The sequence below is a fragment of the Macrobrachium rosenbergii genome, chromosome 13, assembly GCF_040412425.1.
Source record: "Macrobrachium rosenbergii isolate ZJJX-2024 chromosome 13, ASM4041242v1, whole genome shotgun sequence".
Taxonomy (NCBI): domain Eukaryota; kingdom Metazoa; phylum Arthropoda; class Malacostraca; order Decapoda; family Palaemonidae; genus Macrobrachium; species Macrobrachium rosenbergii.
Genome location: NC_089753.1, coordinates 43,405,214 through 43,432,774, shown reverse-complemented (window position 1 = coordinate 43,432,774; position 27,561 = coordinate 43,405,214). Strand labels below are relative to the sequence as shown.

The following is a 27,561-nucleotide window of genomic DNA, read 5'->3' as shown; positions in this document are numbered from 1 at the left end:
TACCGGGCTTGATACTACAGGCTGACATATAAAAGAAAAGCAGAGGAAAGGATAGCTTTGAGGATAGTTGTATGTAAAGTGTTTTCCGAATTTCTAGTTAGGCTCAGCGAGTAAAAGAGATGGAACATTTATAATAAAACTTTTTTTTTCAGTTTAGTGCACGAATGAGTGTTCACAAGTACGCCATGTATAGCGTATGCACGTCCATTACCAAGCACGTACGTCTATAAACACGAATGAATACTTAATATATACAAGACGCTTTCTGACAGCATCAACAACACGAATTCTCAATTTTCTCTCTCTTCTCATTAATATGCAGACGAAAATAGGCCAAAAAATCTTCTCCAGAAATGGTCTGGCCTCCTTCACTATATCCGCCTCATACATGCTGCATAAATCTAAGTCTATCGACCGTACAAGTTAAAAAAAAAAAAAAAAAGCCTGATTCCCCCTTAACTCGAGATTCCATTAAATCATATCCGTGAACTTCAAGGAATTCACAGCGGTGGAAACTTTGTAAAGAGTGTGAAAAGGAAATGGTTCAATATTTTCAGGAATAATTTGGGAGGTGGAAGGACTGGGGCGACATTCCCTCATTTCAATTATGTTTTGCTTTAACTGGTTATTATGTTTGCACTGATTGGGTTTGTCAAGTGGTAGGTTCAGTTGCCTCACGCCTGGGGATGGGCAATCTTGTAATCAAATGTTGATCAAAGCTTGAGCTGTGACCGCGTAAGTACCATGGTCTTCTAAAAGTTTGGCTTAATTTTTCTTGCTAGAGTGAAGTGTCAAACGAGCACGCACGCGCGCGCACGCGCACAGTGTGTGTGTGTGTGTGTCTTTTGATTGTGGCGTTACATCCGCATATCAAAGGCGAGTATAACTACAATAACATAATTTAAAACTATGCTATATGCAAATATAATTTTACTACCGAAAGTATATAACACTGTATACATTAACATATCTAGTATAACGAATGTAATCATACTGTACACGAATAAAAACATGACGCAGTAAGTACACGGCATGCCATAAAAAAAATACAGAACTTTCATGAGAATGAGGATATACGGTACACCTCGTGTGAATGCTATTTTGACGATCAAAGCACACATAGGCCTAATATGAATGTAATCATAGTGTCACAACCACGAAATACCAGATACAAGATGTTACTAAGATAACGAAAACATTCTCCACATCGCACATGAATATTATCTCGAAGAATATTCATGGTAGAATGGAATGGAATGAAATATAAAATTTAGGCCAAAGGCCAAGCGCTGGGACTGTGAGGTCATTCAACGCTGAAAAGGAAATTAAAAGTAAAAAGTTTTAAAGGTGTAACAGAAGGAAAGCCTCACAGTTGCACTATGAAACACGGAAGCCCCAAATTGTCTCTTTATGTCGCCCACAGACTTAACCGCGCTGTTAACACACACACACACACACACACACACACTCTCTTTTTTCTCTTGAGGGAAATTCTATTGTTAGGAAAGGGTGGAAAGTAAGATGGAAGAGAAATAATATGAATGGAGGTACATGAAAAGGAATGGAAGGGGTTGCAGCTAGGGGCCGAAGGGACGCTGCAAAGAACACAAATGTATTGTCGTTATGGTCCCTTCCGAACCAACGACCATCACGCTGGGGTGTCTGATGCTCACGCCCTATAGACCATGCTCACGCCTTTGCAAGATTTAGGATTTCGGCAGTTGCCAAGGGCCTGTCAGTCTAGGAGGAAGGTCACTGAGCATAATAACGGAGAAAAAAAAAAGGTGAGAGCAGATGTATTTGAATAAAAGAAATGTAAACATTGTTTTACGTATTCATGAAAGCGTATGAAGATCGAGTTTGCATAAGTTTACGTACGAATGTACACCAGCTCGCTGACGCCTAACAAGACAAACTTCGGTGTTTCCTTTTTTTTTTTTTTTGTTGCTTCCTTAAGGTTACCTTATTTGGGAAAGGTTTAAATTGTTTGTTTTCATAATTGACAATATTATTATTGCCAAAATGCTCAGCAGACACATGAATATTTACTGTGCTACGTGGTATCTGCACTGTGGTGTATTACAAATACCTGAATTATAAGCCATCGGGCCTTTCATGCTTTTATCTTCAACCAAACATAAATTATCTCTTTATTCAGACTCTTCAAACATATTAAATTACAAAAGTATAGATTTCGATCCTCCATAATTATCGGCAAGGAATTTACGCTCGTCAGTGCATTAAACTTACGTACAGGTACAGGTATTTATCAGCAAGTTCCCAAGTACTTTTAGAAATCTACTAACTCCATTCTTCCGCCATCCATAATAACATTCCTTTCTCCATCTTCCTGTTTCCGTTTACCCTCAGAACCTTACTCTCGCTCACAATTACTCTCAGAATCCTTCGCTTACAAACGCTTTCAAAGCGTTCACTGCCTTCTGAAATTTCTCTTCACTATCCCCAATCAGCGCTGTATATATCATCTACAAACATCAACCACTCCGCTCTCCATTCAACAAACATTTTATCACACAATTTAGCATCTTAATCAGTTGCTAGCTTAATCCGCTCCTCCATCTTGCCTGCGATCCAACGTGGTCGACCATCTACCAGGTAGATACTTTACGGTTCAATTCAACAGTGGCACAAACAGTTGCCAGGAAACAGCCCTAAATCGTTCCTTCCCCCTGGGATCAAAATCGGAGTTTGTTCATTAGACTAGGCTCGTACAACTTGATGAGTGAAAACATTTTTTTTTATAAAATCATCTAACTACATCAAGTAAACAATGGTAAAAGAAGGCAACAGAGCGTAACAATTAATATTCATTCCTCTCTCTCTCTCTCTCTCTCTCTCAGCATTTGAATCTTAATTTTCAGAGCGAACAGGACCAAAGAAACACCGAGTGCTAATGAGCCCGCCAATATCTTCCAGAAGCCAAGAAAAACTCTGACTTCCATCTCCGTTTTCCAAAACTTTTTTTTTTATTTTCCTCTAATGGAGGACAAATCTCTCCCATTCTTTCGGTGTTTTCAAATATTTCCTCCTCCGAGGCATTCTGCGGCCACGGTCCCGTGGTTGTATCTCTTCCTAGATGTCGAAGGGCGGGAGGTTTATCTGTTGAGAATGACCATTTCGCCGCTCTAGGAAATGAGTCTCCAATACTTTATCTGTTGGGAGTCTGTGCGGAAGAGATTCTGATAACGGCGGAAGTTCTCTCTCTTTCTCTTTCTCGACACACACACACACACACATATATAATATATATATATATATATATATATATATATATATATATATATATATATATATATATATATTGTATATACAGTATATATATATGTATATATACACATATATGTATACATTATATATATCATATTCTTTACCCCCTGTTATTTTTTACCTCCTGTTATCTTTTACCCCTGTTATTTTACCAGTATTATTTTTGACCCCCTGTTATTTTTTACCCCATTATTTTTACCCCCTGTTATTTTTTACCCTTGTTATTTTTTGCGTGTACCCGGAATCGAACCCAGAACCTATTATTTGGTAAAGCAGGGACAATGATCACTAAACTACATATCAAACTCCTTCCCACCCACCCTCTCTCTCTCTTTCTTTTCTCGTAGATTGTGTATTACGTAAAATGAAAGTAAGCAAGCTTTGTCTTCTGCAGTAAGCTATCCAAGTCTGTAACTCCTACAAAATCATTCGGAGCCAGTTCTCATAATTTCATTTTCCCCCACTCAGTAATAATAATAATAATAATAATAATAATAATAATAATAATAATAATAATAATAATAATAATAATAATAACCGAGACAATGAAGCTTACTGAAAACGGTGAAAGCACTTCCAGTTAATTGTTTAAAAATACCAGGAAGCTAAAGTGGTTCCAGTAATTTGTGTCAATTTCTGAGAACACAATACTACGAATTTCGGTGCTTTTATGTCATAAAAAGCGTGGAAGTGAAGAGGTATTTCATTTCCTAATGCAAGGGGGGAACTGAACATATCAAGAACTAAAACCTAAGAAACCAATTATGTGTTAAGGTTCCTTTTATGGCGGCAAAGGGATGGGAGGACTAGGAAAGTTTATCTGAACTTTTTAATGTGTTAGACAACTGTTAATAAAAAAAATCAGTGTTTTGATAAGAAACAAAATGTAAAAATATCCAGTTTATCCATATATATATATATATATATATATTAACTTTATCACATACACAATTGTTCTGTGCATTAGTAGAATTACTAAAAGGACCTCATTCAAACTGGATGGTATCTAATGGAGTATTTATTCAGAAAAAGTTACAAGCTTTCTTGATAATGTGGACTGTTTGTCCAAGAAAGCTTGTAACTTTTTCTGAATAAATACTCCATTAGATACCATCCAGTTTGAATGAGGTCCTTTTAGTAATATATATATATATATATATATAAATATATATATATATATATATATATATATATATATATATATATATATATATATATATATATATATATATATATATATATATATATATATATATATATATATATATATATATATATATATATATATATATATATATATATATATATAACTTCTTTTAGACTTGTATGGCCTAGTGGATAACGCCCTTGCTTTCCACCTGAGAGACCTGGGTTCGATCCTGACGTGAGTCAGAAATTTATTTCTGTTCCACACGTGATTGTGTGTTGATGATTTCTATATATATATATATATATATATATATATATATATATATATATATATATATATATATATATATATATATATATATATATATTATAGTGTATATGTACTGTATATATGTGACAATTGTTCACTCTTAAACATGTTATTCTAGTAACTGAGTGCGGACAACAGAGAGTTTTAATTGATTTAAATTATCTGGCGTCACAACCACCAGGTGCACTGAGGCTGTGCTAGTGTATTTAGGTGGATTCAACGCGTTGCTAAAGAACATTCTGTGTAGGCATAAGAAGTGGCTAACATTATGTACTCTTTTTCTAAACAGCGGGTTCATCCACTATTCCTTGTCTCAGGAAAAGGCTTATAGTATGTTGGAAAACACAGACCTAAGCCTATATACACACACACACACTATATATATACATATATATATATATATATATATATATATATATATATATACATATATATATATATATATATATATATATATATATATATATATATATATATATATATATATATAGTGTGTCTGTAGTTTGCGTTATAAAAGAAATACTGTTCTCAGTTCCTTTACTCCAAGAGAAGGAACTTAAACTTTAACAGCTGAGAGGTTTGTCTTTTTCTCAGTCTGAATTTGGTAATTCTTCACTTCTAATAAGACTTTAGAAATATTCGTTTCAAGTAAATATCTTAATGAATCATCATTATTTTTGTTCAACAATTATTACCAATTGAAAAAATAAATGTGGATATTATGTTCGATCATTAAGATTCATTATACTTCACTCATTAACGTCGTGTTCGCTTTCTATTTCTTTTCCAGTAAACTTTAAATTTTCCTAATTCAGTTTTGCCCCTTTAGCTCGTTTGTCATCAAAACACGGCTTTGACTTTTTTGTGTTTTAATTAAATACCTGCCTTTGTTACAAAAATCCACTTGTAAAAGGTGAAAAAATTCGTTTCGCTATTACGACAGTCGTTTTATTTTTATTAGCCACACAACCCTGGCTTCTCCATTCTCTCTCTAATTAAAACTCCGTCCTGCATCTGCATTCAAAATACTGCCCATCAACTGGAAAAAAAAAACGATAATTGTTCCGACGAAGGAAAACTTTCGGTAAAAATGGATTACAGCTCTGACTATTCTGTCAGAATGAGTCTAATGTTTTCCCTTGTTTCATTCACTATGTTATGTTTCTGACGAGGACAGAACTATAGGAAAGACCTATGCATGAATATTCTGTATGTATGGAGGTTTGTTGTTATCTGCTGAGCTAACCTTCTATAGTGTTATTGTTAGGTTATGGTGACCTTGTTTCGTTGCCACTTGCTTAGGCCCACCTTTTATCGTTAGGCTAAACCGCAGTCTAGACCGTGGTGACAGAACGGTTCGATAGTGTTGGCTTATTTCACAGGTTTTGTTAAATTTGCATGTTAAATCACCCTACTAATTTCAAGTGTTCTCGATACCTAGGCTAGCAAACCATTTACATTAACAGAGAAACTGGACAAATGTTGATTCTGAGCTGTTGAGAGAGAGAGAGAGAGAGAGAGAGAGAGAGAGAGAGAGAGAGAGAGAGAGCCAGCACCGGACACAGACGGCAGATTACCTGAACGACCTATAATCCCGGGTAACAGCCACTCCCGAATTCCAATAGCGATTAGGCCCAGAAGGTCTCAACGCCTCCGGGACCGACTTCGTCACCAACCCGTGACCAACCAAAATGCAGCTGAATAACCGACCTGGCAACTATACACCCACAGCCCACCCCACTTGCTATATATATATATATATATATATATATATATATATATATATATATATATATATATATATATATATAATGTATATATATATATATATATATATATATATATATATATATATATATATATATATATATATATATATATATACCCTCATAACCTGCGTGCCATTTCATTCACGCTTTGAAAATAAATGCCAGAGCGCGTTTGAAACGTCAGAGGAAATAAACCTAAGAAAATAGAAATCTTTATATGTCCTTGGGAAACCTGATTTACCAGCTACAGGCTGATGAAAAAAAGATAATAAGAAGAATAGAGAAGACTCTGTATAAATTAAATGCCGTGAAAACAGCTATAATTTTTAATGCAACTGCCCTCAGAGAAGGTCTCCTCAATAATAATAATAATAATAATAATAATAATAATAATAATAATAATAATAATAATAATAACCCCAATGAGTTATTGCTTTAACCTGGTGTCTACAGAATGGAAGAAGGTTTTTGATATAATTTGCTGGAAACATTTAGACAGCAAAATTTTGTTTTGTAGATATCAGTTTCGATTTATTGTCGAAGATGACGTACACAAATGGTACAAAAGCTACTTAGAAAATAGGAAGGTTACAGTGGTTATATCAAACAATCAAATGTGAAATCAGAAAAGAAAAGTTTCTGGGTCCGCTGCTATTTGGCATTTGCACAATTGAATTATCTAGAATTCTAAATAAGCACAAGGTTAAGTATAAACTGTATGCTGATGATAGCCAGTTCTATTTTTTTGTCGAAACGGTAGAAGACACCATTAGTAAAATTAATGATATAATGAAAGATATAAAAAAATGGATGTCGGCGAAGAAATTAAAACTTAATGAAGACAAAACTGAGTGTATGCTATTTGGATCTGACAGTGCACTACGAAAATATGAACAATTCAAAAGAATAACTATTGGTTCGTCAACAATAAATATTGTAGCATCAGTGAGGAACATAGGAGTATTTATTGATAATAAATTGTCGATGAAGAACCATATATTGCATATTACAAACACCTGTAACTATCATATTAGAAACATTACATTTATTAGAAAATACCTAAACGAAGATACTCTGAAAACAGCAATTTGCAACCAAAAACTTTCGAGGTTTGACTACTACAACGTTATATACTACGGTCTCCCTATCTACCTACTAAGAAAATTGCAAGGAGTGCAAAATAGAGCCGCCAGGTTAATAAAAGAACTACGTTCCCGTGACAGAATAACCCCAGCACTAACTGAGCTACATTGGCTCCCAGTAAAAGCTAGAATAGAATATAAAATACTACTTACAGTCTTTAAAGCACTAAAATATGATGAACCAACATATCTGAGAAACTGCTTAAGCTTCTTTAGACCCGAAATGAATATTGTAGTCAGACACGCAAGTGAAGCATATAGGCTATTTGAACCTAGAACAAATTGTAAGTCAGGCGAGAGAGCAAATTTTGTACTCTGCGCACCAAGACTATACAACAAAATACCGCCTGAAGTGAAGAGCGCACAAGAATACAAAATTGAAAAGGAACTAAAGACTCTCCTATTTTACAGGAGCTACGATACTGACGAGAAAACACTGAAAGATTATTACAAAATATAAGGAGCCCTTATTTTGAAAACGTACAAGGGCCCGCCAGAGAGGGAATTATCCCTGTGGAGGGCTGTACATAAAACCAAAGTGAAACAAAGTGAAAGTGGTTTTTAAGACTGAAAAAAGATTACCATATCTTCACCGACGCTCGCCAAAAAAACTTAGCTTATGTAGAGGGTATCTCACTGAAAGTTTTTATCCTTTATAATCAAAATAAGTGCGTCTCTTTTCACGTAGCCATGCTAATAGACAAAGTAAAGCAAAACATGGCTTACTAGGCGAAGGCATTCCATAGGCATTGGGTGATTGCAATTCTTAATGACAGCATGAATATAACCTCTCTGGTTATCCGTTTCTAATCTAGCAGCGTGGCAGTTTTGGAATTTTATTCCAACGATTTACACCTTGGAAATGAGTCTTCCCAAACAAAGTTTTCAGTTTTTTGTCAACCCGTTCTTGGAGTACCTTATTGTTGTACCTGCAGGTTATCGCCATGAAAACAAACTATGCATATTTGCCGTTCAACATTTATATAAGATGAAAAAAAAACAGTGGTAATGAAAATACTCACGAATCAAAGTATTGGGAACATTGCTTCACTTCCGCCCAAGCATGCCAGTCTCTCTCAACAAAGGAAAAAAATATCCAGCCGCAGAAAATTCTGTCGTCAATACTTCGTCGCCAAAACTGGCGCCATACTGATTACAGGAAAACCCCAAACTGGATAACTCTCACGACACCAATTTTATGCAGAAGTAAGTCTCATACCAACAATGTCCACTTCCAAGGTTATACAGCAAATAAAATGAAGCACAATTGTTACTTTGTAAGGTATTTCAGGAACGCGGAGACCTCCTCATCCGGCAAAATCGCGCCAAATAAAGTTAAGATGGCTACTTTGCTAAGGAAGAATGAATGACTGATTATAAGTAAATTGTATAAAAGATTTTATATTAATACTTTATGTATATATGTAAATTAAGTAACGTACACTTCATCACATGCACATTTAAATTGCCAATACTATGTAATTTTAAATGGTATTTGCTGTACTTTGCTAAGAAAGTATTTTGACTGATTATATTTAAATTACATCAGAGATTTAATAATAACACATTATGTATTTATGTAAACTAAAGAATGCACACTTCATCACATGCAAATGTAAATTGCTCATAATATGGAAGAATTTAAAATTTTAAATTCAGCACCAATTTTGGTTTGTTATTGTGTTGTCAACGCCATCTATTGGACAGTTGTCGAACTCAAGAGCAAAACAACTCTAGCCAGAAGGAAGATTTGACCCTCGTCCAAGGGTGACGGGCGACGTTTATCTGCTTAATATACAGTCGTGCAAATAATGGCCTGTCTTTAATTGTTGGTGAACTACGGTACGTATAATACCGATCATAATTTTAAACATCATATAAGTCATGGTATCTCGAAGTGAAGGTGAATCTTAGTAACTGTTTGAATGAAGTGTATGTAACCTACTTCATTAGGCTTGAGCGTACCGTAGATCAGCCAGATGTAAGGCTTCCTGTTGCGGCATATACGTTTAACAATTCTGGTGACGAGTTTGTGACTGTATTTTCAAAGTGGAAGTATTAGGACAATAGCCATGCCCAAACCTATTCAGGATTCACCACTTGAAACATAGGGCATGCATATCAAAGGCTTGCGGAGGCTGCTGTAGGTCATTCGACCTGGCCGGCTATCCAAAGCGGGTATTATTGCAGTAAGAGGCAACACGCGATAATGACAAAGAAATATGTTTTTCTGACTGATTTTGATATGTTTGGTACGAATTTCACCTTCAACTTCGTCGGAAATGAACGGTTTTGGAGCTAACTCCATGTACATAAGTGGACCAAAAACCATCAATTTCCGACGAAATTCAAGGTGAAATTCGTGCTTAACACATCAAAATCCATCAGAATAACATATTTCCTTATCAGTGAAACCCACACAACCTAACCTAACCTCTCACAGAAGTACCCAGGTCACAGCCCCTAACTTATGCATGACCAAAGAACGAAAAAATAAGGTTCATATCCCGTCCAGCAAGTACAATAACTTGTCAGTGTATGGGTACCCAACCCCCCCCCCCCCGGCCGTACTAAACTCGGCGAAGGGCCATTGCATTTGGCCGACAACAAAGACTTGCACCGCCAATATCAGAATCCCTAAAAGTGTTAAATTGGAGAAAATAGTCCAGGTATTTCTAAGAAACTATCAATTTCCGACAAATTTTAATGTGAAATTTGTGCGAAACACATCAAAATGACCTAGAAAAGTGCCTTTCCTTGCCATTTGGTCATGTTGCCTTTTACTGCAATTTCAGCCCAAAACATATATAATATAGCACATTGAATAAAATTAATTATTACTATTGTGGTAGTTATGTAGCCTATATGTTAAACTTGATACTAGGCCAACGGGTAGGCAAACAATTTATAAAGCCTATTTGTGAAGGAGGATTGGTTGTGCAGTTATTGTTACCACCAAAATGGGTATAACTGAAGACTACTACCGCACCTGTCTGGTTATATAGCTACCAGTTTATGTGCAAAATGGGCACTGTGTTTAGGCTAGCATCATCCACTCTGGGATGAACGTAGAAACATAAAAGACAGTAAGTATTATAAGCATAAACATAGGACAAACATAAGCAAAAGCTTAAATAAAAGGCAGTAAACATTCCAGTTGGTGACTTGCAGGAGCCAGGTTTTGGTAGGCTAGTAGTCATCAGTTTTACCCAATATTTGTTTTTCATAATCCCCAATCTGCACAGTTATAGAGCTTGCACATTTATTAGACAAAACTGAAAGGGTCATTAAATTATCAGGTTAGGTGTAAGTAGCTGGTGCTTCCACCTAATAGGCTAGACTAGAATATTATTTAAAAAGACCAGAATCAGACTATTACAATTGAGGCTGTCAGTCGAGAAACATGCCAAGCGCCATCCTGAGTCAAAGTGTATTTTAATTTAATTTATTATATTTTAAAAATGGCACTTGGCATGTTTCTCGACTGAAAAGCTCAATTGTAAAATGTGTATGTGAACATGAGTATAGTATAGGAGGTTATTATGGCATAGGTGCCCGGTAGGGTTCTGTACCATATGAGTGTATGTTAGTCTAGCCAGGTACAGTACGTCCATGATTCATGCAGTTCTAATTTTTTTCCCTAAACAGGTGCAAAAAATGTTGACAACAGTGATATTAGGAATAATTCTTGTGCAAGTTGCACAAGCATCAAGAGGTGATGCGTCAAATGAATATACAGGCTGTTATCATGTATGCCATTTTAATAATTGTTCCTCAAGTAAGTTTTTTATATCGTACTTTTGTATATTCCTGCACTGCGTGTGATACTGAATATCAGTTTTTATTGATGATAATGAGACAAGAACGTGAATTTGCTAAAATTTGCAAGATTGATGATTACCATAATTACATCGGTTACAGATATTTTATTGTTTCTACAGGTCGGGATGTTGCTGTGTATGAATCGTTGCAGAGTCTAAGTGAAAAAGTCCTCCAGTGGACCTGCGATGATGAATGTAGATATAACTGCATGTGGCAGACAACCAACGTATTTGTTAGTCGAGGTTATGATGTACCTCAATTTTTTGGCAAGGTAGTATTTTTATTTCATTTTTCTTTCTAATATTTCAGTTTCATGGGTAGGATGCTTAATGGAACTGAAATATCTTGTGACATCACTTGCAAATATGAAAGCAAGAAACTTTTGTTTGAAATTTATATTTTTGCTCTATAGTAAATATTGCAGTATTTTTTTTACAGTTTTATTCCCCATTTTGAATTGTTCTGATACATAAAGCATTTAGAGCAATTCTTAGCAGATTCATGGTAGATGAAGTTTCAAAGTGTAATTGTGGTCCCTGTAATGTGTAGTACATTTTTTATTAAAACAATTATTAGTTCTAAATATCACCCACTTTTGGGAGAAATTTTTGTGTAAATTTTGAAGAAGCATGGAAAATAAAATACTTTCAAGTTTTCTTTATACAGTAAACCTCCCGTATTCATGGGGGATGCACACCGCACCCCACCCCCGCAAATAGCTAAAATCCGCAGATACTTAAAACCCCCCTAAAAACACATAGAACTGCCTATTTTGATAGTTTAAACACAGGAAAAATCCTCAAAAAATGCTTATACCTGAGTATTTTAATAGTTTTATCACAAAAAGTGCATTTAGTCATGAAAATATTAAAATACAGTAATTAGTGAATATTTCTCAGTGAAAAATACAGCGAATGGGCGAATTTTCCGCGAATAATGGCTAGATAAGTTCCACAGAGAAATCTGCGAATATGTGAGTCTGCGAGTCGTAAGAACGCGAATATGGGGGTTTACTGTATGTCAGCCTTTCTCTTTGTATTCAGGAGTTGTAATGATGACATATTTCTTAGATAGGTCTGTGACTTAGTGATTTATTAAGTCCCTTCAGCAATGAAAGTACAAAGGAGGTGCAAAGTTGCTGGATCATATGTCATGTATATTGAAGCAAAGTTGCTCTATATAATTTGTGTGATAAAAGCATAGAAAGACGGGTTAACAACAAGTTTTGTAGGTTCCATTTCCAACCCAACACAAATACTGTATTTTGGGGGTGTTAGTGAGGTCCTATAGGCTGTCTAGAGATTTTGTTTTTAATTTCTAAAAAGCCCCATTCACTAAAATGTAGGTCATTTGCTTCTATCTGGGATATGCCTTTTTCTCGTAGTTTGTTTGCTCTTTCAGATCCAAATTTAACAAATTTAGTTATCCACCCCTTTTGAATTTTCAGCAGAAAAAAGTTTAAAAAGTACCATCTATTTAACTTTGTATGATATCACTCACTATTAAGCCTTTTAGAGTAGATTTCAATTATTTTTGAGGAAATATTTAGCCAGGACACTGTAGATTATTATAACAGACATTTGATTTCTTCACTGTGCACGAGTTGCTGTATTACGTAACTGATAAAAACTTTACCTTTCAGTGGCCATTTGTAAGGTTATGGGGTATGCAAGAGCCTGCATCTGTAGTTTTCTCCATTCTCAATTTGCTAGCACATGCTATTGGTCTTCGTAAGTTTCGGCAATCAGTACCTCCCTTTGCTCCTCTCTATAGGTTGTGGCATGTTCATGCTGTGGTAAGTATGTTGTTTTATTGTCTTGTGGGTGGTGGTGCAATCTAGACTTTTGTGACTGATTCTCGTGCATGCACATTGTAAAGTTCAGTGTCTCCTTTACCTTTTTCTGTCTCGTCTCTCGTCCAGTTATTTGATGAATATGAAATCCCCTCTCCCAATTGCATTGACACTGGGTATCAATATTACTTTGCATTTGTATTTCAGATATTATAGTAGATGAAGATGCTAGTTCTGTTTCTGACATATTTGCCTTATAATTAGATGTGTAGGGTATATTTACCAGTTTTAACATCAAAGTTTTATATGTCACCACAGTACAGCAGGATAATTCAAAACATTTGAACTGTGTTGTACAAATAACCACCAGTAATTTTAGCAAAGAAATAATATGGTAGGTTGATATTTCCAGATATGTATTAATGCCTGGACTTGGTCAGTGATCTTCCATGCACGTGACACACCATGGACGGAGCGTATGGATTATTTTTGTGCCTTCTCCATGGTTCTCTTTTCGCTGTTTGGCCTGTTTGTAAGGTAAGGCTAATGCAGCTTCCTTAATGCTTTGTAAATAGTTCAGTGAGATCATCTTGATTCCCATGAAGCTGAAAGTAAGAACAGGATAAAATTTTAGAAGTATGATCACTAGATGGGAACTGATGGCAAGTAAAAGACAGTTTGAAGTAATGCAACTGACATTCAAAGCGATGCTGCCAAGACCCTCAGTGCATTCACATAGCACTTGATAGCATTAGATTTGGTGTTAGAAGTTGATGCCTGTTACAAACAATTTCAGTCAGTGCTATCATGATGTAATGGACTTCAATGCTTCATGTGTGCTTTTTTTAGTCAGTTGTTCCAGTTCTGATTTTTGTAATTAGGGTTCATACAGAGATTTTAGTTCTAGCCGTGGATTTGCTTTGCAAAAGTACTATTTTTCTGTAACTGGAAAGCAAGTTTGTTCCATCACAGCCCCAGCAATCATATCTTGCCCAAATTTGTGGTCTTGTATGTCCCCAGACATGCTGCCTTTCATCACCCAGACAGAAATCAGTGATTGTTTAAGTATGCGCCCTCAGGACCCATTAGTTGGGGCTAGCTATCCTCCCCATAATTCATGTGTTTGTAGCAAGGTGCACACCTCTACTAGAATCTCCCTTGCTATTTTGCTTGTCATTTTGAAACAACATTCAGTTGCATGTTCAATAATTGTCTTCTTCCATTGTTGTCTTTATGTGCTTTTCTTTTTGAAAGAGGGTAAATGTAACACTCAGTACTATTAAGACAGGCTCATTTTATACCATTTTGTTGCTTATGAATTTTGTTCATTGTTTTGTGGGTAATTCAAGTACCATTTCCATTGGGTATTTTAGTCTTGTGTTCATCATTTTAATTTTATTAACATTTTTGTATTGCAAACTGCCATAACAGTGGCCCTCACTGCTATGGCCCTCTTCCTTCATTGGGGATTTACAACCATAAATAGTACCACTCTTGCAGTCAAGAAGGATTGGTGTTGTGGGGTTGACAATCTTGTATTTTGACCATGACTGTTCTATAGTTCATGAGACCCCAGCAGGAATCCTTTGATTGGCATTGTATCTCTTGGGATGATAATGGCGGGAACAGGCAAGTTTCAACATCAGTTAGCAGAAGGTACATGTAAGATCCTAGTTTAACAGTTGAACTTGGAAGTCAATAAAGGATTATGTTCTTCATTGATTCCATGCTGCTTGCTATGCATCATTGACCAAGTAGCAGCAAGTGGTGAGGGACAATGGCCAATTCCCATTTTTCTTACATCGGGACAGGCCTGAACCCACTGTATAGAAATGCTGACACTTTCATCTCTCTATTTCTGCTAGTGGCAACCAGCTATTTGCTAACCCTCTTCTTTTAAAACTCAAAAGTTTTTCCACATGTGGTTGTAATGAAGATTCAAGGTCAGTATCGGGTAAAAAATGTGCTGACATCTTTCTGCCATTTATTTTTTAAGCAACTATTAACACGCTTATAATCTTGAAGTAAGATGCTTTTGTTTCATTGTGTGAATGGAAAAGTACATCATTGTTCCCTTCAGAGGGCACTCGTCTTTGCTTCTTCGATGGTTTTTAATTTTGTCAACGAATCATTTTTGTTTTGCAGAATGAGGTACCTTTTAACTATCACCAGTAAGCTGTGGTGTTTGGTTTTGTTGTGGCTTCTGATGCCAGAAGTCAGGAGCCAATCCAAGCTTTAGTGACTTCTCCAGTAATTTGTGTGCTTACTGTTCTTAAACTTCATCACTGTTGTGATTACTTGGTTTGTACAAGAAAACTTGTTTCACAAAAACAGTGTTATCATTCTTTTTAGATTTATTATTTTCTAAGTACAGTATTTTATGATTACTAATTACCTGTTTACTTAATTGAGATTTAATAACAAACATGATTTTTCAGGTTATCGGGTCCAAGGAGGTGGCGTAGGAAGGAAGTCATCGCTGTTTTATGTGGTCTGTTCTTCACTTATCATGTGTGGTATCTTACTAGAAAGAAATTTGATTATGGTTATAACATGAAAGTTAATGTTTTCGTAGGTGAGTTAAAGCATAATTTTTTCCATGCAATATCAAAAGTTGTCAATGTTATATTTATAGTGATCTTTTTTAGCCTTCCAATTTTTTTTTTTCAAAACATTTCTTGCACTTAATTCATGACAATGACTAAGGCTTATGTATCATTGTAAGTGAGAGTGGTAGAAAGGAATACAGAAAGGAAGGACTTTGGGGAAGTATACAAATGCCCTAATATTTATACTTGAGTTGGGAAGAGATGTTAGAGGAAGGGATAAATAAAGAAGAGAGAACTGAAAACTGGTTTAAGCATATCCAAGAGTGTGGTAATGTTAAAGGAAGTAAGGTAGAAAATGTTTGGAAAAAGTGACAATGTGGATGAGGTGTAGGAGTAAATGTAATACTGTAACATCAAATGTCAAAGATGGTGTTGCGATTGCTACATAACATGAATAAAAAAATTGGCAGACAGATTTTGCATATTTGATGTTTTGAGTTTATTTGTTGGTTAAAGAAGTTATGAAATTTTTTATATTTTTTAGATGTCCTACTCATCAAACTAATTGCTATTTAAAAAAAAAATCTTTATGCAAACATTCAGTTTTCCCAGCTCTTTCATATTGTTTTTACAATTATGGATTAGATGTTTAAAGATATGATACCCAGTCTTGTACATTGGCTTTCAAGTCTGCCTTGGAGGAGTGAAGTGGCAGCTGGTCATATTCTCCCCATCTGTTGGGTGTGAAGCCATTTTCTTAGGTTTTTTATTTTTACTTATAATTGCCACATTCTCTCTCTCTCTCTCTCTCTCTCTCTCTCTCTCTCTCTCTCTCTCTCTCTCTCTCTCTCTCTCTCTCTCTCTCTCTCTCTCTCTACCGTTATCTGTTATTCACAAAATAGTCACTAGAATGGAACATAAGCTTGAGATAAACAAAACAAATATTTTTAGTAATTAAGCTTTCTGTGAATGTGCTTTTAAATGAAACTCTTGTACACCTAAATTGATGATTTAAAAAAAATTGCTTGAATAACTTTAGTGGGAGTATGAGAAGTGCTGTTGCATGAATAAATATAGTATGTATTATTGTTGTGAAGTAGTTTAAGCCAACCACCAAGTCACACTTTACAGACTAAGGGCTGGCCTACAGGATATAGTCTGATATAAGAAATGAAAAATTATAGTTGAGTAGGTAAAAGAGGTGAGGCAGATTGGTGGAAAAGACCAAAAGGAATGGAGGAAAAAATAGAATGAAATCAGTTTTCATTAAAAAGGTCTTTTGTAGATCGTTTTATTATATTATGTGTACACTGTATGTACTGGGTGCATTAGTATTCTTTAATGACACCCAAACCTCCCAGTAGTCTTCAGTTGATTGTTATCACATTATTGGTATATATATCCACTGAAGTATTTGTATCCATTTTTATATTAAAGGCTTGCTTAATGGCTGTGGTTGGATAGCTTGGGCCGTGCCTCGTGTAGAGAAGAGACCGTATGCGCGGTGGTGTATTTTCACAGTTGTGGGAGCTTTATCGTCCATGCTGCTGGAACTTGGAGATTTTCCTCCTATATTTTGGGCTGTGGACGCTCATGCGTTGTGGCATTTAGCAACAGCTCCTCTTCCATTTATTTGGTACAAGTAAGTTGGATGCTTATTTATGTAATTTTACTTAATATTTTGCATATACAGACACAACCCTACGTACAAAAAAAGTTGTGTTCCAGGAAGCCGTTCGTATGCTGAGTTATTTGTAAGTTGGTTACTGTGTTCTTCATGCCTGTTTAAGTACAGTATGCTACAAAGGCAATACAGTACTGTATGTGTTTTCATCCCAAAGTACAGTTCAGTGTACAGTACATACAGTTGTATTTTATAAACAGGTGTGCAGAACAAAGTCTGAACTTACGGGTGGCAAAGGGGAGTGCTCTGAACAGAATTTAATTTGTTTGTATCTCTGGATGTTTATAAGTAGGGTGGTGTTTGTACAATACTGTTAAGTACACCGACAATTTTTGTGACCTGTATAGTCTCTCGGAAATGCAAAATTATTAAAGGAAAATCGTTTAGATTTAGTCAGCTTTGGTAAATTTGTGTTCAAGCTGCCTCCTAATTTTGAGTGGCTGTGCAGAATTCATGGAAAGTTAATTCCAATTTAACAAGGCACTACAGGGAATAATTTATTAGTTAAATTGCATGATGAAATGTATTAACTAAATTGATGATAATCTTCGAAGAGATCATCAACTAAAATAAACATAATTCATAAAATGTAGTGGGGCTATGTTTATGGTGACTAGATAAGATTCAGTTTCAAGACAGAAAAGATTTTGTTGGATGACATAATAGCTTGGTAAAAACTGATTTTGGTTAACCCACCTTGAAGCCAAGAAATTGTGGGGCCAGCCAATGTATGAAAAGAGGAAATATGAAAAAATAGGTTTGACATGTTGCAACAGGAGTGTGAAATATATCAAAATTTGTGTAAGTCTCATAGTTTTGGGAAATTGCCAACAACCAATCAAACAAACTGAATTAAATGTATTCAGTCAGTACAACATGTTTGTTAAATGCCCTTGTGTTGGCGCTTCACAGAATAGATACGTAGAATCTTTTAATAACTCAGCCCTTGCTCAAAAGGCTTCCTTGCTTCTGAACCTTTTCCTTTTCTTTACTTACACTCACTTTGGGATGACTCCTCCTCCCCAGCTTAGATTTTGAAAGGTTAGAACAAAATCAGCAACATATGATGTAAATTTTAGTGCTGTGAATATGGAAAGAGGTAAACTGTTGAATGGAAGAATGACTGTATTGCTTTCAGAACATGAACAAAAGCGAAGTTGAACGGAATTTCTCCTTACCCATAGAATCTGAGTAGCTGACATGGTCACGCAAAGTGAAAGTCTGATGTCAAACTTTGCCTCTAGTATTTGGCCCAATATCAGTGCACACATGACCTTCAAAGCACGGAGAGCATTGTGTATACCTTTGTTTAAGCCCTAGGACACCTGTAAGAGAGGGGTTCTTGTGTCCTGTAGTGTAGCTTTGTGAAAGGCATGGAAAGATGCTTTGATGAAACATAATGAACTTTGTGTAGTGACAAACAGTTTTTTCCTGTAGCTGTTAATGACCAGTGCCTGAAAATGAATGTTGTACTCATTCCCTTTAACAAACTAAAAACTGTACCCATTTAAAACACTAGAGTCATATGGGAAACAAAATGACCAAAGGGAAAATTCAAACGTCATACAACTTTAGACTTGCTCTGCGCAAGTGATTAGTCAAGGTTTTATATAGAAAACTGACTCGAAGATTGCATGTCAGACACTGGAAAATAACTTATTACAGTATCATGATTTCCTTCATAAGATGTCTTCATTGAGTAAAAAGGATAAATGAATGGTTAAAACCCCCACAAACATCCAATTGGGAAAACTAGATGGCAATTACCAAAGCTGACTATATAAATGTAAAGGTTGCTTGGCAGGATTCTGTGAATAATTGACAAAGAACGGTACTACCAAAAGGACGAAGACCTAATTAACAATACAGTATACTCATGTTGGCCTCTAAAATAGATATAATAATATTGAACTCAAATTTATGACCTATTAAGCAAAAGTAAAATTCAGTTGGCAAATCCTCCCCAAAAATTAAAATATGATAGCATAGTCAAGACATTGGACCTCATGTTTCAAACCCCTCCAGTTTAAAAACTGCTTGGTTTAGGAAGCATAGGCTATTAAGTAATCCATATTGCCAGATGGGATTTGAAAGAGACTTAATGGTTGCTTTCTGTTTGTAATGTAGTAGTAGTAATCCTTGTTGTGGTGGTTGTTCTTCGTTTCTTCTTCCAAGTTTGGAATGTGTGGAATTTCACTCAGATGCAGAAAAGGCTAAAGCAATGGGTTTTAAGTGAAAAATAAATTTTAATCAGACTAAATATTTAGCTGTCTTGTATGTCTACACTAACAGGTTCTAATTGGTGGACTCAGTCTTTGAAAGTTAGATCATCCAAACTGAAATAGCATTTGGAAATTGGGAATTAAAACGAGAAGTCAGTCTAAATTTGAATTCTTATCAACATGCTTTTGTGATGGAATTAAAGTTTATAACATTGTTTGAAAGCCAGGATTATCATGTCATGCTTTATCTTGTAAAAATATTGCTGTTAAAATTCACTGTATGTTACTCATTTTTCCTAATCTCTTTCAGGTTTCTTGAAAATGATTGTCTATACCTGGCACAGAGAGGATCTGGGCATGATTATAAGAAACAAATATAATTAATACTACTTTAGCTTTTTCAAATTATGCTCAATCTTTTTATAATAATGTTTGGTGTGAAGAAAGCGTGATGATTATTTGTTAAATTGTTATCCTCAAGTTAACCGACCTTTTCTATTTAATTGTTAATGTGGTAGGTTTACGTGCTGGAGAAGTTTTGATATTTAATGAAAAACAAATTTATAAAATATAGGCATATTGTAAGGTGAAATTTTTAATTACCAGTGATATTTTAAGGTTACAACAATTTAAATGGATGAGGTGACTTTAATTTTTATAAATGCACTTGAATTTCATGTGCAGATCTGCATTAACTAAGAATTTTACACTATAGTATTTCAAATAATGCCAAAGTTTATCACTTAAGAAATTTAGATATTTTGACGAGACAACATTTTTCAAGGTTGTTCTAGATTTCTATCAGAAAACTGCAAATGATTGATTATTGCTGAGGAATGAAAGTACAATACTGTACCTCTTTGCTTGAAGTTAGAGGAAACTTATATGTGTGTAGTGCTGCATTTTCACCATTTGGTGTTACTGTTATGTAATTCATCTCCGTCAAGCAGTTGGTACTTTCCTGTGACCTATATTTAAATTTTGTTGGATTACATTTTTCAGAATTCATTTGCCAGATCTTTGTAGTTCTACATTGTAGGTTTTCATCTGGGTAAACTCAGATGCTCAATCCTATAAATTTTTAAGTTAGTATTCTTATTGTTTTGTGACCCAGACCAAATTCATCATTGAAGGTAACTAACTAGAGTACAATGTTGTTCAAAATTTGTTCTAAAGATTGGCTGGTTACATGCCAAAGTTTTTATATCTTTCTGAGGCTGGAGAGTTCATAGTTATTTGCTACTCAACCTCACTTAACAGTGACTAAGCCCAATAGATTTATCAGTTAGTTACATTACATAACAAGCATAGTTTTCAGATGCATGAGGTGACAATAGGGTAGTTGTTAAGTAATTGTGTTGGAACTCTTTGTATGGTTGTTGAGATTTTGAATTTCGAAATACAGCTGCTCTCATAATTATGTTTTGAGGAAAATGCTCAACATGTGTTTATATTAAGCCATGTTATCTTGTTCTCATAGAATACCCCTTGGATGGGGTAAACTGTATTCAATATTGTTTCACTCTTATGATCTCATACACTGTTTAACAATCTTGTGATCTCATGTACTGTTTAACAATCTTCTTGATAACTAAAATACTTAAAAGAAATAAACTAGAGCTGCATTAGTCTTTTTTTAAATTACAAATCTTAGGACACCACAATGAAAACTTGTTTTTAAATGTGTGCAGTGGTTTTGGCTTCAAGGAATTTATTACAGCACTTTTGAGCTGAGAATAAAATTTGGTTATTAAAATTTTAACTGGGTAAAGGGAGATTGTTTTGCTGGTTTTGACAGTAAAATGTAGTAAGCATTCAAAAGAAGTAAATTTAGTCCTCGGGCAGTTGTATCAAGAAAGTTTCACAGTACATACCGAGCATTTACATTAAGAAGTTTCATGATGCTCTAGTAATAAGAGAATTTGATACAAGTAGATATTTCATGGTTTGTGTGTATACCAATGTCAACACATCATGAAACATTTACTGACCATTTCTCTGGTGGTTTACTGTGCAGAGTCAACATAAGTTCTTTGCTAATGTGGTGTTTCATATGTGCATCATAGTATTATCACCACTGAAACAACTATCAGTTTGAGTATTTTAGATCCACTATTTTTGCCTATCTGATGTTTTAGAGATGATTTTGACTGCTTGATTCCATTGTCATTTTGACAGTGTATTGTGATCAAGTATCGTAACTGTTGTGGCGTGTTAGAATTGTCATTCTGGCTGTGGATATTGGAATTAAAGAGAGTTACTGTACTTCAAAACATTTCCTTATTTACTGTATGAATTTAGTGGTTCGTTGTTGTTAGAAAAGTTACTTTTAACCCAGTCAGTGCCTAAGTTATGTATGATGAAATCTTGATATTTTGCAGGAGCATTGTAAAGTACTATTTCATATCAAAGAGTTCCTTTGTTTTGTGTATAGGCCTTAAATTGTTTATGTGCTGTAATATTTAACTGAATATAAGTGCAGATACCCATATACAATATATGTAATTTTTAGTAAATGAAATGAAGGTACTTTATAACTGTAGCTGTTATTTATGATGTAGTAAGTCAATATCATGTGCTAACTTATTCAAAACCAGTGCTTTTAATACAATAGAATAGTTTAACAGGTCCTCTGGCTATTACATGGAACCTTGTAAATACAGTATTGGGTATAGTAGTCTAAAGGTTTTGTATACAGGGAGTGCTTTATTATTTTTTGTTGTACTATATAGTGTACTATGTTATATAGATGTTGTGTGATGTTATGTACAGTTCTTGTGCAAGTATGGATGTTACAAACTATGATATGCCTGTTGTATGTATATTGTTATGTAATTATGTTATATTGTTTAAAAGTTTATATTCGGTGTAGTAGGGTCACATTCCACTGGAAAAGCTGGGTTCATGGTTTTATAGTTCCAGATTATGCTGTTTTTGTTCTGCATGTTTGCAAAATAATACCAATGGTTGACTTTAGAGTTCTGTGAAATTTCATTGTAGTTTTGAGGAACAGCATTTTAGCTTTCATGAAGCAATTGGTCTTTTTAAACTTGTTTTACCCCACAGGGAGGGCCTGTGTACAGTACCTTGTTTGGCACGCTGTTGATGGTAGTGAAGGCTCCTTGCATTGTCCCTCAGCCCCAGTTGCATTGTTTTCTATTTTGTACTTTTCATTGATTCCCTTTTGTATCTTCACGCTAAGCTGTCTAAATTCCTCAACTGTACATTGGTCCATTTGAATTATTTAAAGGTAAATCCTTTGAACAGCCATATGAGAGTCTAGCAGTGCGACTAAGTGGTCTGTTTTTCAAGTTACTTTATAATGATGATGATAAACTTTTTTCTGATGACCGCTTCTTGTAAATTCATGTACAAGTAATATATATTACTGATTTTGGTATGATGGAGTGATATTGACTACTGATCATTTAGTATATCTACATCATGAATTATCAGAGTTGAATCCCAGTTGCTATGTCCCATACCTGTGTCTCGCTGTGGGTTCTTTTATATCTGACCATGTCAAGGGTAAATGGTACCTGTCTTGTCTGTCTCTACCAGAAAATACTTAAAATAAGAGCAAATTGGATCACATAACTATGGTATTACAGAAATATAAAGTTCAGTACTATTCATTTGTAGAGAACTCTAACATTTATGGATGAGAGATGTTCTTAAATTTTTAGTGACATGGCTTCTTCTGTACTTGCTAAACTTTCAGTATACAGCAAAAAGTATTATTCTCTTACACTGGAGATTCTTTAAACTTTGGTGGGTGAGAGGTCAGTTTCTTTAATATCAAACGTATCCTACCCCCTCAGGAATAACCCACACAGTATGCCTTTAGTGCTTCCGTGTTAATAGCAAAAAAGGATTTCTTGTGTCTTTTCAGCCTTGAGCCATCTTGTTCCTGCATTTGACTCTTCATTCATTCTCTTCGTTCTTTCTATTTAGTTGTCCAGCCTCTGTAACTCTAGTTTTTCCTTCTCATTCAAAGGCAAATCTCTCGGGCAAGATCATTCATATTCAAGGAGTTGCACTACTTTGATATAATAAAAATGATTAATCTGTTCTGTTAACATCTTTCTTTGATGCAGGTAATTTTTGTCAACATTTTGAATTTTGTTAACATGTTCATCCAAATATTGGGACACAAGCCATTTTTACCATGCAGAATATAGTACAGTATTAGTTAATCTAATAAAATATTTGTTGAAGCATATAAAAGTTGCAAACAACAGAGAGCTTGAGGTAGATTTTACAGAAGGTAACAGACAAATTGTGTGAATATAAACTGAACTGAAATAAGACAATTATGATAAAAAAAAGTCTTTGATTTAGTTCTTTGGTTTTGACTTGGAAAAAAATATTCCAACAAGAATAGAAGTTTGTTGGAACTTGAACTACTAAAGTTACATTTATGCTGATAGGCAGTTAGAATAACTGGTGTTACATTGTTTGGAAATAAAAAAAACCCCACTTAATTGAAATTGTTATATCGCACCTGGGATGAATTGAAATCTCACTGTTATTAGAGTTTGTTAGACAGGGCATTTGTTCACTTTCAAAGGGTAGCCTTTCCTTGATTGCTGAGCAAGGTTTCATTCACAAGGAAAAGAAAAAAATATTGGACAGAAGTCGTATAGATATCTGATATAAAGTTTTAAAGATGAAGGCCATTGTAGAAACTGTGATTCATTATATTTAAGAATTAATCCTTTTGTGGCTTTATGATCCATTTCAATTAATAAGATGACTTCGCATTCTTATTGTAGCTCATTTTAGCCATGACACACTATTAAGGTGTCAGTATAGTATAGAGAAACCTTTTGGACTGACTGTAAGAGTTAATAACTCGAACTCAGTGGTTTAGCTTTACTACTTAATACAGGTAGACCCATATTTCAAAGCATTATACTCATTACAAGAAAGCTTAAGCAATGTTACAGTGAACATTTTTCATTTCACTGAACTATCTTACACTGTACTATATATTTCTCATATAGCTTTGGATTATGAATAACGCTTATACAATCTAGGGACAGAATCCTCTTGGCTGCTCTATATCTTAGAATTAATTCCACATGAAGTGTAAACTGTATCTTCATATATCAGCAAAAAAGGAAAATTTTTATATGATAAATGAATTTTTAACATGACTTTTTAGGTATATTTGCTTTGAGTAGATTTTCAATTTTAATGGTGGTTGATATTCAGTACAAGTGCATATCTGTGCACTGTTTGTACTTTCCAGCATGTATGTTTAAAAGAATGTTACAGTATATCAAAAAAGATTTTTCCAATGTGTTATTCTAGCTCCTGACATTAACATATTTGAGTATAGTTTAAAATCATCAGTTTAGGCTATATTAAATAAAAAATCATTATACCAAAAAGGTGCTCTAAACTGGCCTCAAGTCTTATAATTTATTTGTAAAATGGAATTCCTGTAATAATTTTCTTTTATGCTGAGGAGAGTATTGATGTATTTCCAGAATCCCGTCCCTGTTTAAACTTATCAAGAGGACATTTGTGTTTGAGATACACTTGTGAGTATATAACTAAATTTCAGTATTTATAAAATTTTAAATCATTGCACAATACTGAGTGAATGAAAAGGTGCTTCAAATTGCCCTCGGTTAATTATCATACCTCGGATGTTCATGAAACAGGATTCCATCTTTGGGTTCCTTGGATCATATTGTCTTGCAGCCAGCCCCATAACCATTAAGAATGCTGGCTCAGTGGTCTGATGAAGCTGTCTAATGATTATAACTGAAAGAATTGTGTAAGTAGTAGTTGCAGGGATGCTTAGATTTTTATTGTTTTTAAGGTATACTACATTTCAGGGCTTCATTTTAATAACATAATTATTACCATTGTTAATGTTGGCGGTGTTGTAGAGGTCGTTTGAATACTTTTTACAGCATTTTTGATATTCCTATATCTGTGTCTAGATACTGTTCCCTTTTGTGATGTATGTATCTTTCCCATGTGATTTTATTTTTTATGCTCATGTATGTAAGCTAGCATTACAATGTTATCCAGGTTCTAAAATCTATAAATTCTACGATATCCTGTTATTAAAGATATTAACATATTGTTTTCTTTTATTTCTATCTTGTACAGAAGCAAAATATATATATATAAGAATCCACAATATGTCATATTACATGAGATAAAAGGAAGTGAAAAATGTCCTTGGGAAATATAGCTCCACCAGAAGATTAAAACAAAATTGTGTGACTTTTCATTAATTTTTGGGGGTGTTAGACCCCCCTTTTTTCATGTATCATTTGTCCCTTTGCATAAAAAAATTTATTTGAGAATGGAAATCCACCAGTCAGATTGGAAATAAGTCCAAACAAAAAGAGGTACGATAGAATTATGCAAAACAAGCAATGCACACAGTCCCTGGTGATAAATGGTAAACGAGAATACAGTACAGTATTGTTTTATCAAAATGTGATGATAACACTGTGGTACAGGAAAGTGACTGCATACAATTTTTTTTATAATACTGTATGTTAATCTGGAAAAGACTCGTATTATTGTAGGGTCATCACTGGCTTATTACCTATACCTTGTAAAAAACAAGGAAAAACTTCTGAGTCTTAAAGGTTTAAGCAACAAACAATATGTCTCTGTAAAAATCTTAGTGAATTGGGTACTGTATAAGTCAAGGTCTAGGAATGTGTTTTGGTAAGCTAGCTTTGTGGGTAATTTTTTTTTTTTTTTTAGCATTCAAGTACAAATGAAAATACATAATGTACTACATTGGTCTTCAAGTAATAAAAGTACTGTACTGTATGCTGTAATATTCAAGTAAGGTAATAGGTGTTAAACATATGGTAAATTTTTTTAGATGGCAATTTTTGTAGAGAACAGGTGTGAAAATGACAGAAATTGACATGGGTCCCAGGGTCATGGCAACAAAGCTGGTAGTGGGTGTGGCCCAGGGTAAACTAGTAGGTATCAGGGCGTCCACCCAACATTTGAAGAGCTACGCAACTAGTGTTGCTGAAAGTTTAAGTGGGGAAAATTCCAAGACATATTGTTGGACGAGAAGCCGAGGAGGTTGTCTCAAATGCTGTTATCTGTTGCTTGACACATGTACATTCCATGGATTTTTAAGAAGAAAGCAAATGGGAAGAGCGCACATGATTAAGAAGTAGACTATCAACAGGGTAGCAGGAATTACAGACAAAATCAATAGCAATACGTTGGCAGCTCAGAATTAACCACCTAAAAAAAGTGAAATGGAAGTACACTGGAATGTAGATTTGTTAAATGAATGTAAAGGATTTGTTAAAGTGAAAGAGCGACGTAATCTTTAAAAAAAATCCTAGAACACTGCATCTGTTTTGGAATTTCATTAATATTTGACAAAAGGAAAATTTGAAGGGCGAGTGTTGACAATGCTTAGATTACCTGAATGAACGATCATTATTTAGATGGGATTTGACAAAGTGTCACGGTTGTAATGTAAATATATAAGTTAAGAAAATTATATAAAAAGGTAAGACCTAAACAAAAGGAAAATTCCAAACCACGCTCGTAAATCTAACACGAAAGAAATTACTACGTGCTTTCACGATCTGCCAGGTCTAGATAAGAGTCCAGGAATTCCTTTGATGGTATGACGGAAGAAGAGCAAAGATAATTCCGAAGTTTCCGGCTTACGCTACTGACTTTTCACTCCTTGTGAAAGTAAAGTAGATATGGATAGACATATTCCCAAAAAGAATATCCTAGCATAAAGATATTTAATATGTAATAAATGTTGCATTGGGGATGCAAAGAAACCCTAGGAAATCAAAATGTACATTACATG

General features: G+C 34.6%; 1 protein-coding gene across 1 annotated transcript; it reads left to right on the top strand.

Moving 5' to 3' along the window:
- Window positions 1-9,367: 9,367 nt before the first annotated feature.
- On the top strand, window positions 9,368-25,828 carry PGAP3 (Per1-like protein PGAP3). The gene is made up of 8 exons (XM_067115337.1): window positions 9,368-9,500; window positions 11,307-11,436; window positions 11,600-11,751; window positions 13,123-13,275; window positions 13,685-13,809; window positions 15,711-15,847; window positions 17,259-17,463; window positions 20,038-25,828. Exons 2-8 carry the CDS (start codon window positions 11,316-11,318, stop codon window positions 20,105-20,107), a joined length of 963 nt encoding a protein of 320 aa, XP_066971438.1. The 5' UTR covers window positions 9,368-9,500; window positions 11,307-11,315; the 3' UTR covers window positions 20,108-25,828.
- Window positions 25,829-27,561: the final 1,733 nt, after the last annotated feature.